Source organism: Aotus nancymaae, unplaced genomic scaffold (genome assembly GCF_030222135.1).
Source record: "Aotus nancymaae isolate 86718 unplaced genomic scaffold, 86718_ANA_hifiasm-v0.15.2.pri h1tg000059l, whole genome shotgun sequence".
Lineage (NCBI taxonomy): Eukaryota > Metazoa > Chordata > Mammalia > Primates > Aotidae > Aotus > Aotus nancymaae.
Window position 1 is genome coordinate 15122027 of NW_026988473.1, and position 12737 is coordinate 15134763.

General features: G+C 39.4%; 2 protein-coding genes and 1 non-coding gene across 4 annotated transcripts in view; 2 read left to right on the forward strand and 1 right to left on the reverse strand.

The window, feature by feature from the left end:
• The window catches only part of CKAP5 (cytoskeleton associated protein 5), a 113519-nt gene that overhangs the window by 84229 nt on the left and 16553 nt on the right, over positions 1-12737 (forward strand). For both annotated transcript variants that reach the window (XM_064364966.1, XM_064364967.1), the window contains exons 25-33: positions 1068-1262; positions 1960-2095; positions 5050-5138; positions 7442-7567; positions 9082-9231; positions 9536-9739; positions 9953-10088; positions 10522-10715; positions 12347-12519. In XM_064364966.1, coding sequence (XP_064221036.1) covers positions 1068-1262; positions 1960-2095; positions 5050-5138; positions 7442-7567; positions 9082-9231; positions 9536-9739; positions 9953-10088; positions 10522-10715; positions 12347-12519 — 1403 coding nt within the window. The remainder of the gene's footprint in view (positions 1-1067; positions 1263-1959; positions 2096-5049; positions 5139-7441; positions 7568-9081; positions 9232-9535; positions 9740-9952; positions 10089-10521; positions 10716-12346; positions 12520-12737) is intronic.
• LOC135270330 (small nucleolar RNA SNORD67) lies at positions 10216-10326 on the forward strand. Its single transcript, XR_010338490.1, has one exon. It is a non-coding gene; the product is annotated as a small nucleolar RNA SNORD67 (small nucleolar RNA).
• Positions 10969-11873, reverse strand: LOC105717338 (large ribosomal subunit protein eL36-like). The gene has a single exon (XM_064364969.1). The coding sequence runs from the start codon at positions 11854-11856 to the stop codon at positions 11539-11541; it is 318 nt and encodes a 105-aa protein (XP_064221039.1). The 5' UTR covers positions 11857-11873; the 3' UTR covers positions 10969-11538.

The following is a 12737-nucleotide window of genomic DNA, read 5'->3' on the forward strand; positions in this document are numbered from 1 at the left end:
TTCGCTCTTGTTGCCTAAGCTGGTACAATGGCGTGATTTTGGTTCACCACAACCTCCACCTTCTGGGTTCAAGGGATTCTCCTGCCTCAGCCACCCTAGTAAAGACAAGGTTTCTCCATGTTTGTCAGGCTGGGTCTGGAACTCCTGACCTCAGGTGATCTGCCTGCCTCGGCCTCCGAAAGTGCTGGGATTACAAACGTGAGCCACCACACCTGGCTGGCATTTTCTTATAAAACTAAACATGCAATTACTATGTGAGCCAGCAATTGCGCTTTTGGGCATTTATTTCAGAAAAATGAAAATTTATGTCCATACAAAAACCTATGTACAAATGTTCATGACAACTTCAGTCATAGTAGCCAAAAACCAGGGTTATAGCTCAAGGGTAGAGGATTTGACTGCATAATGGCCAAAAACCAGAAACTGTTCAGAAATCTTTCAATAGGTCAGAATGGTTAAACAAATCTCTTGTACATCCATACGTGGAACACTATTTAGCAATTAAGAACAAATTGCTGGTAAATGTATCAATTCAGATAAATCTCCAAGGAATTATGCTGCATGACAAAAGCCAATCCCATTGGCCTGTGAGCCAAGATTATGCCGTTGCACTCCAGCTTGGGTGATGGAGGTGAAACCCTCAAAAAAGAAAAATACAAATATGAACTATTTTAGGGATATATAGAAAAAAATGTCAACATAAGGCAGAAAATAGAAGTCTTGGTAAAATGTGTAACCTTCTCATCACAATAAGTGCTTTGGGTCTTCTAGCTAAGATAAGTAAAAGTTTTTCATCTTTAAAGTGCATTAAGAACTATTAAACCTTTGTAATTTAATATCCAAATAGAGTCCAAAGAAATGTGTCCTTATCTTAAAGATGATTGTCATCATTGCATATATTATTTAAATATAGCACAGTTCTTGAATTATGAAAAGTACTGATTTTATATTAGAAAGTTAGTGTGAAAGCTAATTCAGTGCTTGAGACTAATGAAATCAATAAGCCTACGATCATAAATAACAATCTTCATTTGAAGTGTATAACTAGTCTTTATTTCTTTTGGCAGCTTCTGGGCTGGCTGGCTGAGAAACTACCTACTCTTCGTTCCACCCCTACAGACCTTATCCTTTGTGTTCCTCATCTCTACTCCTGCCTAGAAGATCGAAATGGAGATGTGCGAAAGAAGGCCCAAGATGCCTTACCATTCTTCATGATGCATTTAGGATATGAAAAAATGGCCAAGGCTACTGGGAAACTAAAGGTACTACTTCTTGTTGCTGCTACTGCTGTTAAGGCTATTAAAAAAATATTGAACGTGGGCTAGGCACAGTGGGTCACGCCTGTAATCCTAGCACTTTGGGAGGCCGAGGCAGGTGGATCACCTGAGGTCAGGAGTTCAAGACCAGTCTGGCCAACATGGTGAAACCCTGTCTCTACTAAAAATACAAAAAAATTAGCTGGGTGTGGTGGTGCAAGCCTGTAATCCTAGCTACTTGGGAGGCTAAAGCAGGCAAATCACATGAACCCAGGAGGCAGAGGTTTTCAAGAGCCGAGATTGTGCCACTGCACTCCAGCCTGAGCAACGATTGCAAAACTCTATCTCAAAAAAAAATATGTATATATTGGATATGAATTTATATGAGCAAAAAACCATATTACCTCCCTGTGAGTCTCAATTTGAAATCATAACAAGCAAAAATAAAATATTTAGCAGTGTAGAAGTAAAAATCTGCTGACTTCACAGGGGTGAAAACTGTGACCTTCTAGAATGATACCTACTTTAGTGTGACTTCATAATGTGTGTGACTTCTCTGACACCGTGCACTGCCTCCCTTACTGCACTGGTATTTCAAAACTAGGAGCTCTGTCATTTGTTTGACAGAGGATTTGTTTGTAAGCTTAGTATGACTTTATCATTTATGTGACCTCTCACTTTTTATGTTATTTTGTCTCTCTAGCCAACTTCTAAAGATCAGGTATTGGCCATGCTAGAGAAAGCCAAAGCTAACATGCCAGCCAAGCCTGCTGCACCCACTAAAGCAACTTCTAAACCAATGGGAGGGTCCGCTCCCGCCAAATTCCAGCCTGCATCAGGTAACTCTATCTTGAGAGGGCTAAAGGGGAAGGAAATAGCCCTAGGGAACTCTAAAAAGTTCATCTTTTTTAAAATCACATTTCTTTACAGCCTACATCCCAAGCTTTCCTTTCTTCTCTCCTTACTTTCCTTTCACAAACACTTGTCAAGTATCTATTTTATGCCAGGAACTGTACTAAGAGTACAGAGATGATTAGTTTCCAATTCTAAAAAGTTTTTTTGACCCAAATGCCCATCAGTGATAGACTGGACAGGAAAAATGTGGCACATATACACCATGGAATATTATGCAGCCATCAAAAACGATGAGTTCGCGTCCTTTGTAGGGGCATGGATGAACCTGGAAACCATCATTCTCAGCAAACTGACACAAGAACACAAAATCAAACACCACATGTTCTCACTCATAGGTGGGTGTTGAACAATGAGAACACATGGACACAGGGAGGGGAGCACTATACACTGGGGTCTGTTGGGGGGCAGTGGGGGGGACTGAGTCGGGGTGGGGAGTTGGGGAGGGATAGCATGGGGAGAAATGCCAGATATAGGTGAAGGGGAGGAAGGCAGCAAATCACACTGCCACGTGTGCACCTATGCAACAACCTTGCATGATTTTCACATGTACCCCAAAACCTAAAATGCAATTAAAAAAAAAAAAAAGTTTTTTTGTTTTTGGAGATGGGGTCTTGCTCTGTCACCCAGGAGGGAGTATAGTGGTGTGATCATAGCTCACTGCAACCTCAAACTCCTGGGCTTAAGTGTTTCTTCTGCTTCAGCCTCCCAAGTTGCTGGGACTATAGGCATGCACCATCACTCCCAGCTGCATTTTTCACTTTTTGTAGAGATGAGGCTTTGTTGTGTTGCCCAGGGTGGTCTCAAATTCCTGGCCTCAAGCAATCCTCCCATCTCAGTCTCCTAAAGTGCTGGACTTACAGGCTTGAACCATTACACCCCAAAAGAAGTTTTGGAATAGGACATTAAAATAATCCTTTCTGAAGTGTTACATCCTTACATTTAAGGTTTCCACAATTATTTTTGCTCTTGGAGACTATAATTAGAAGAGGAATTGGGAGAATCTAGCTTACTCCACTTTATTAACCTTCTTTAAGGGAAAATTCTTGATTTCTTCATCCTGATATTAAAATTTCGTAATAGGCTGGGCATGGTGGCTCATGCCTGTAATCCTAGCACTTTGGGAGGCCAAGGCCTGTGGATCACCTGAGTGAGACAAGTCAGGCCAACATAATGAAACCCTGTCTCTACTAAAAATACAAAAATTAGCCAGGCGTGGTGGCACTTGCCTGTAATCCCAGCTACTTGGGAGGCTGAGGCAGGAGAATCACTTGAATCCAAGAGGCAGAGGTTGCAGTGAGCCAAGATCATACCATTGCACTCCAGCCTGGGGGACAGAGTAAGACTCTATCTCAAAAAATAAAAATACAAATAAATAAAATTCCATAATATATAACCTGTGACTAATTCATTTTTAGACTTACTGCTTAAACAAAACAATATTCTTCCATTTAGTGGAATAGAAATTGTTGATGCTATAAAGTTAGAAATTTTACATATATACAGCCTGAGCAACATGGCAAAACCCTATCTCTACAAAAATTAGCTGGGCTTGGTGGCACACACCTGTGGTACCAACTACCCAGAAGGCTGAGGTTGAGGTGGGAGGATCGCTTCAGCCCAGGAGGCTGAGGCTTCAATGAGCTATGAGTGCACCACTGCACTCCAGCCTGGGTGACAAAGCAAGACCCAGTCTCAAAAAAAAAAAAAAATTTACTTGTGTAAAACTGTTGACATCAAAGTACATAATCAGTTTTAACTTTTATTGGAATCTTGCTATATAGCAGATCCTGAATATCAAAGATGTCTTTACCCTTAAGAAAGATCAGTCTTGGCTGGGCATGGTGGCTCACGTCTGTAATTCCACCACTTTTGAGAGGCCAAGGTGGTCAAGACCAGTCTGGGCAACATAGTGAGACTCTGTCTCTACAAAACAAAATTGTTTTAATTACTTGGGCATGGTGATACATGCCTGTAGTCCCAGCTATTCAGACGGCTGAGGCTGCATGACAGAGTGAGACCCTGTCTCTAAACAAACAAATGAAACTACAGTTTAAATGTTGGTAGATGAGATACAGATTTTCTGAATTAATTTCTCCTTATGCTTAAAGAGAGATTTGGGGAGAAAAACTAGGGAAGAAAATCTAAGCCAGCCACAGTGGCTCACACCTGTAATTCCAGCAGTTTGGGAAGCTGAGGTGGGTGGATTGCTTGAGCCCAGGAGTTTGAGACCAGCCCGGGCAACTTGGTGAAACCCTGTCTCCACAAAAAAATACAAAGAAAATTAGCTCGGCATGGTGCCATGGGCCTATAGTCCCAGCTACTAGGGAGGCTGAGGTGGGAGAATTCATTAAGCCCAGGAGGTCAGGGCTGCAGTGAGCACTGTGAAGACACCACTGTACTCCAGCCTGTGAGATAGACCAAAACCTTGTCTTAAAAAACCCTGTCTTATAAAAACAAACAAAAACAAACAAACAAACCTGGCTGGGCACGGTGGCCGAGGTGGATGGATCACCTGAGGTCAGGAGTTCGAGACCAGCCTGACCAACATGGTGAAACCCTATCTCTACTAAAAATACAAAATTAGCTGGGCATGGTGGCACATGCCTGTAATCCCAGCTACTTGGGAGGCTGAGGCAGGAGAATTGCTTGAACCGAGGAGGCAGAGGTTGCAGTGAGCTGAGATCGTGCCATTGGACTCCAGCCTGGTCAACAAAAGCGAAACTCAGGTCTAAAAAATAAAAAATAAACCTAATTGAAAACATCTTAAAAATGGATACATTTAAGACTGCAGGCTTCCTTGTCATCATTATATATGTAACCTGTCCAAAATAAAATGATATTATTTAAAGTTTATAGTATGTGCTTTTTTTCCTCAAAGCACCTGCTGAAGATTCTGTTTCCAGCAGTGCAGAACCCAAGCCTGATCCAAAAAAGGCCAAAGCTCCAGGATTATCCTCTAAAGCAAAGGTATGTCAACTCTGTATACTTCAATGTAGACTTCCTTTTAAATATATTTTGTACACTGAGTTATTCTATTAGGAAGGATCATATTATATGTAAAAGAATATCACTACTGTTGATATTAACAAATTATTTATACAAATTTCTGTGGCTGATTTTTAATAAGGTCCTAAAATAGAGACTCCTGCTCTCAAGAGGTGCTGTCATTATTCCTTTCATGTAGATTTTTAGGGAAAGATTTACTTTATTGAAAGGAGAAAGGGCCGGGTGTGCTGGCTCACGCCTCTAATCCCAGCACTTTGGGAGGCCGAGGCAGGTGGATCACCTAAGGTCAGGAGTTCTAGACCAGTCTGGCCAACATGGTGAAACTTTGTCTCTACTAAAAATACAAAAATTAGCCAGGTGTGGCATGCATCTGTAATCCCAGCTACTCAGGAAGTTGAGGCAGGAGAATCCCTTGAACCTAGGAGGCAGAGGGTGCAGTGAGCCAAGATCTCGCCATTGTACTCCAGCCTGGGCAACAGAGCAAGACTCAGAAGAAAAAAAAAAAAAAAGGAGAAAGAAAGCATTTGTAGCTCTGGCATAATAAACACTTCAGGCTGATTTGGATTTAAGAAAAGGAAGTTAAATCAACTTTCTTCAAATTTGGCACTATTGTCATCATACTAGAAGATGTTTCAGTTAGTCTGCAGGGAAATACCTGTTGTCCCAATAGGATTTATCATGATGCATCACCAGTTCTTTCAATATTCATGCAGAGTTGGACAATTTAAAGCAGTATGTTCAAATGGTCAACTAGGTGATTTTTTCATTTAATTAAGTTTTTTAATAACAGAAAATTGTCATTATCTCTATCAAGATTCAGATTAATAAATATATTCAGAGTATTATTTAATACTTACAAAAGGAAAATTGCAAAAACTGTGCAATGGGTAGTAAATCTAATAGTAAATCTAAATAGAGAAGTATTTAATTTACTTCTGTAATTGATGAAAAAATATAGAGTGATAACTTTTTTTAGGCAGTACATGTACTATTACAACCCCATTTTGGATTACACACTCTAGGGCCATTCTTCTAAATATTACAGTTACCATTTTTCTTCCCTATGCTTGGCCCTTTAACTCCTCAGTGAGTTAATTTAAATGGGTAATTATCTTCAGCTATCCAATGACGTTGTTCTTTTCCTGTCTGCCTGTCCTCACCCCAGATTTAACAAGTGCTTATTTTAGTTTTGATCACGAGTGCTTTGAAGTATTTTTGACTCCATTCTTAATGCCACAATTTTTTTTCCAGTCTTTTTAAACTTACAAAGCAGTTTCATATAAATGATCTCATATTTGTTTGGTCTGAACGACTTTAGTGTTTATACTAGAAAGAAATTCTAGCCAACTAGAAATAGTGGCCTTGCTACATTTATAATAATAATGATTCCAATAATGAAATTTGAATTTTACCTCAAACATATATACTATTTACTATTTTCTATCTAATATGAAGATTGTAAATCTTGGATTATTTTTAAAATCACGTGAGTTAAGTTTTTAAAGCATTTCTTATAACTTTCTCTAGAAGGAAGTTCAAAAGGCTTTCAGTTATACTCTTATGATAGAGATACATTTAAATATCAATGGAGAGAAATGGAAAAGCTTTCAAACTAAGTGATATGAAATGTGTAAATGCCATTTGAGGTGTCATTAATGGCTGAGGCAGGTGGATCACTTGAGGTCAGGAGCTCGAGACAAGCCTAGACAACATGGTGAAACCCCATCTCTACTAAAAATACAAAAATTAGCCAGGGGTGGTGGTGGGTGCCTCTGGTCCCACCTACTCAGGTGGCTGAGTCAGGAGAATCACTTGAACCCAGGAGTCAGAGATTGCAGTGAGCCGAGATTGTGCCACTGCACTCCAGCCTGGGCAACAGAGTGAGACTCCATCTCAAAAAAAAAAAAAAAAGATGTCATTAATATGGAAAACTATAAATAGTGTTGAAGATTTCAAGATAAAAACAATCATCCAATAAACAAAAAGCCTGTGACCTAGACTAATGATTAGTAGTAGTAGCTTTTCCAACTACATAGCATACCAGTCCAAGAGCTAACCAACAGTTACTTAACAATATTCTCAGAAAAATTTCTAGAGAACTTGTTCAAAAACATATACAAGATTCTATGACATATTTTTTTCATGTGAAATATCATGTAGAAAGATGTCTCTGGTTTCTATAGTGCCCTTTTACTGGGCAGCAGCATCATATTCTTAAGGAGAAGTGGCCAAGCTAATCAGTATTCCCCGAACCTTGGTTGTAGAGCGCACAAGGGAAGAAGGTGCCAAGCAAAACAAGCTTAAAGGAGGATGAAGACAAATCTGGACCGATTTTTATTGTTGTTCCAAATGGAAAGGAGCAAAGGATGAAAGATGAAAAAGGATTGAAGGTAAGGAAGGATTAAAAATCGTCAGAGATTTTTGCTTGTTTTGTTATTCAAGAATAGTTTTGCTGTCTGAAATTCATGTTATTGTGAAATATCTAGGAATTAAGTGTTTCTTTTGCTTGTAAATTATCTTAAATATTAGTTTATAGGAGCATAAATTCCTACAAAAAAAAACTATAGAATATAGTTATTGCCTATTTGTCCCTGTAAATATAAATGATTTAGTAGCTTTTTTTTGGTTTCTTCATTTTTAAAATCAAAGAATGGAACATATTCATTGATTTTTTTTTTTTTTTAAATTAACTGGACATAAAGCTTCTTCATTAATCTTTCTTTCTAAGACCTTACAAGGCAGATTTGGTGACTGTTTAATAAATGGCTAGTTCAGTCATTTCTCTTATTTTGCTTTGATTTTATTAGGTACTTAAATTTGTTTTCACAATACATAATCTTTTTTAAAAATTATAAGCAGTACAAAAAGTGCAAAGTATAGTATGAAAAGCATGTCTCTCTTCCATTATCCCTTCACAGGGAGGATATTAGTACTCATTTTTTTAATGTATTACTCCAGAAATATTTAATACCTCTACTATCATATGTATATTTTTATATAGCCCTCCTTTACACAGATGGGGACATGCCATACTGTTTGTTCTGTATCTCACTATTTTCTTTTAATGATGTTTGAACTATCTGAAAGATCATTCGTATCTGTGTATGTATGTGTGTGTCACTGTTTGTATTGGTACATTATATGTACGTATCTTTCTTTATCCGTAGCCTACTGTGCTGAACATTTAGGTTGTTTCTGGTCTTTCACTATTACAAGCAGTGCTGCTGTGAATATCTTTGAATGTGGGTCTTTGTACACATATGTCAGTATATCTATGTTAAACTCCTAGAATAATGATGTGCATAATTTTGATATATATATGAAATTTTCTCTCTGTCAAAGATGTGGCAACAGTATCCACCATGTAATATATGTAGGATTGATTTCTTTTTTTTTCTTTAGTAAGAATTGCAAGGCCAGGCACAGTGGCTTGCGCCTGTCATTCCAACAATTTGGGAGGCTGAGGCAGGCAGATTGCCTGAGCCCAGGAGTTCAAAACCAGCCTGGACGACATAGTGAGACTTCATCTCTACAAAATTTACTTTTAAATTAGCTGGGCATGGTGGTGGTGGTGCATACCTGTAGTCCCAGCCACTTGGGTGGCTAAGGCGGAGGAATCACTTGAGCCTGGGAGGTCAATGTTATAGTGATCTATGATCATGCCACTGTCTCAAAAAAAAATAAAAGAATTCCAAAAATTTCTAATTCCTACAAGATTTTCAGAGTTGTTAAGCTTCAAGAAGTATAACACCTTGAAAAGATATTTTGCATTCATATTTAATTACAAATTAATATTGTTGAATTTTTAAATATTTTATTGTTCCTGCAGCTGCATTATATAAGGCTGTTTACCTCATTTCAGTTGAACACCCCGTAGCCCCTTTTCACTGTTTGTTTTTTCCAGGTGCTAAAGTGGAATTTTACTACCCCACGGGATGAATACATTGAGCAACTAAAGACTCAGATGTCTAGCTGTGTAGCTAAATGGTTACAAGATGAGATGTTTCACTCAGACTTTCAGCATCATAACAAAGCTCTGGCTGTGATGGTTGATGTAAGTCTGCAACAGATAAATATGCATGTATCTCAGACATGTAAAAATACTGAGCCCTATGAAATAATCAGAAGTTTGCATGACTTGAAAAGGAAGTAGAATATACTATGTTCTCTATTTTTAGCGCTGTCTTATTTGGTAGAATAAATAGATGTATGTGTATATTTTTTAGGTCTTAATGGAAGGCTTAAAAATCTGTCATTTTCTTTTTGGGCTCCAATAAAATTTGAGAGACACTTGCCTAATAGAACTTAAGATTTTATACATTCTTATTTGTGGGAGTTTTGTTTTGTTTTATTTTAAGCACCTGGAGAGTGAAAAAGAAGGTGTTATTGGTTGCCTGGATCTTATCTTAAAGTGGCTTACCCTGAGGTTTTTTGACACCAATACGAGTGTCCTGATGAAAGCACTAGAATATTTAAAATTGCTCTTCACCTTGCTGAGTGAGGAAGAATATCATCTTACTGAGAATGAAGCGTCTTCCTTCATCCCCTATCTTGTCGTCAAGGTAATATGGTGTTCTCTCTCTGGGAGACTGCTTAAGTTCCCAGCTGACCTCAGTTTCTATACTTTTATTTCCTCTCCCTTTTTTACTGATTATATCACAGTACCTTCCCTACTCATCCCTATCCCCCTATTCTTTCATAACATAGTAATGCATGGGGGAATCATTGCTACTTAGGAAATGTCTCACTTAATCATTATTTTCCTTGTTGACTAGGTTGGAGAACCAAAAGATGTCATTCGTAAAGATGTTCGTGCCATCCTGAACCGGATGTGCCTTGTCTACCCAGCTAGCAAGATGTTTCCCTTTATCATGGAAGGAACCAAATCCAAAAACTCTAAGCAGAGAGCAGGTGAAGCAAACAATTTAAATGGAGATGTGGATCTCTGCAGCAGTAGCCTATAGAAGAAATAGTTTATAGATGAACAAATAAATTTCTTCAGTGCCTATGTAGTTGATTCCAACCTCCTGATTTAGACTGTGAGAGTGATGAGTTGCACACTGGTGGAGCCATGGTATCAGGTGATACAGGCATCACTCAGTATCACCCTGGTGACAAAATCAAGTGCACAGGGGCCATCTGACTCACAGGCATCTCTTCCTTTCAGGAGCACTTGCTGAAATACCATTGTTTCTCTGATAAAAGGCAGTAAACAAAAAATCCTAGGCAGAGCCAGAGTAAGATTTTAGTCCTTCATATGTGCCAAGGGAAATTTTTCTAGTAAGGGTAAGTCTCTATCCCAAATGTGTGTTGTCTCATTAATCTAGCCTTTCTTCCCCATCAGAGTGCCTGGAAGAGCTGGGATGTCTGGTTGAGTCCTATGGCATGAATGTTTGCCAACCAACCCCAGGAAAAGCCTTAAAGGAAATAGCTGTTCACATAGGAGACCGTGACAATGCTGTACGCAATGCTGCACTCAACACCATTGTAACGGTGTACAATGTACATGGGGATCAGGTGTTCAAACTGATTGGAAATGTGAGTGACTTCTCTCAACACTGTCAGCATGTTGTAAAAAGAATTGCAATATCTCCTAGTTGTTAGGTTTCCTGTCCTCTCAACTGTAGCTAAGTTTTTACTACTTTTTAGTCAACTCAACCAATCAATGTGTCCTAGAATCCAGATGGACCTTTGAGGTGTCTCTGATTAGGCTGTTTTAATAGAAATCAAAGTTTTCTTTTCTGAGCATTCTATTCATAGCAAATTTGCTTTAGAAATGAGTGCTGTTTTTGAATCAAGAAATCTGAGCTAGTCCAGGGTTTAAATTCTGCCTGATAGTCTGCTCTGTAATTTTTACTGCATTGAGTTTTTGGTTAAAAAGTGCTTACTTGTGTACAGTGTGGATACTAGTATCTTTCAGATCACGTCTTGAGCTACAGCCGTGAGCCAGTTTGCCACTCACACTAGGTTCTGCCTCTGACCTCTTATTTCCTTTGGCCCAGTCATTATTGTGTCTGGACCTCCCTCTTCAGTTACCTCATAGTGTCACCTTATATTTACACTGGGCTTAAATATGTTTACTTATATTTTCTAATTAAATTCTCACTGCTACCAGTGAAGAATATAAAGCAGTTGGGAATTTTACAGGTGACCAAAAATGAAGTTTCTTGTCCATAGTCACACAGCTAGCTAGTGGTGACAAAACAAAAAATGGGAAAGCTTCATTTAATTTTTGACCTTTTTATTAGTAGTTACAAATTGGCTTTCTTTTTTATCCTTTCTTTTTTTTTTTATCCTTTTCCTTTTTTTTGGAGGGGGGTGCAACTGTTTTTTATTTCAGGGAGACAGCAGGGGAGAGGGCTCAGTCTTTCTTGGCAGCAGCTTTCCTCATGGCATCCAGGACATTGCTCAGCTCCTCCCGCTTCCTCTTGGCCCAGATGTGTGTCCCCACCCATTTCTTGATGAACTTGAGGGCCCATTTGTCCTTGGAGACCTTCAGCAACTCCATGGCGCGCCGCTCATACGGGGCAAAGCCACACACCTCCCGAATCATGTCCCACACGAACTTGGTGTGTTTGGTCAGACGCCTGCGGCTGCGGCTATGCCTGGGCTTGCTCACGTTCTTGGTTACTTTGTGGCCCTTGTTGAGGCCCACGGCCATAGGATACCGAAGAGCCATGGCTGCTACTCTCTTCCTTTTTTTTTTTTTTTTTTTTTTGCTCTGTCACCTAGGCTGGGGTCCAGTGGTGTGATCATGGCTCACTGCAGCCTCAACCTCCTGGGCTCAAGTGATCCTCTCAACTTCAGTCTCCTGAGTAGCTGGGACTACAGGCATGTGCCACCACACCCAGCTATTTTTTGTACTTTTTGTAGAGATGGGGGTTTCACCATGTTGCCCAAGCTGGTGTCAAACTCCTGGGCTCAAGTGATTCTCCTGCCTTAGCCACCCAAAGTGCTGGGATTACAGGCATGAGCCACTGTGCCCAGCCCCTCTCCTTTCATATCTTCTCTTACGATAGCAGCTGGGCAGGTATTAACAGTAGTTGATTTTGAAATGTGTTTTCAAAATAAACATCTCCGAACATAGAATCTTCTATTTGTTTTGATATGAAAGTAGATATTAATTATTGAGTTCTCCAGTTAGGTTTCTAAATTTGGCCTCTTTACAGCTTTCTGAAAAGGATATGAGCATGCTTGAGGAGAGGATTAAGCGGTCAGCAAAGAGGCCCTCTGCTGCGCCAATAAAACAGGTGGAAGAGAAACCTCAGCGTGTACAGAACATAAGCTCCAATGCCAACATGTTACGCAAGGGACCAGCTGAGGACATGTCTTCCAAACTCAAGTATGTAGATAGAGATACTTGTCTGAAAGCATCTCCATGGCCTTTGCCTTATGTGCTCACAGCCTGTCCTGTAACATAATCTTGAGTTCTTGTAGTCATTATCATGCATGACAGAGTGTCTGGGTAAATGTATTGTAATCAAATGTTTGATCCTTCAGTCTTCATTGTCTTTGTCTTTGTCTCAAAACCACTTCTAAATGGTCTTGTGCCTTCTTTCA

Excerpts from the sequence above, each read along its gene's own strand:
- LOC105717338 (XM_064364969.1), bottom strand. The coding sequence starts at position 11,856 with ATGGCTCTTCGGTATCCTATGGCCGTGGGCCTCAACAAGGGCCACAAA.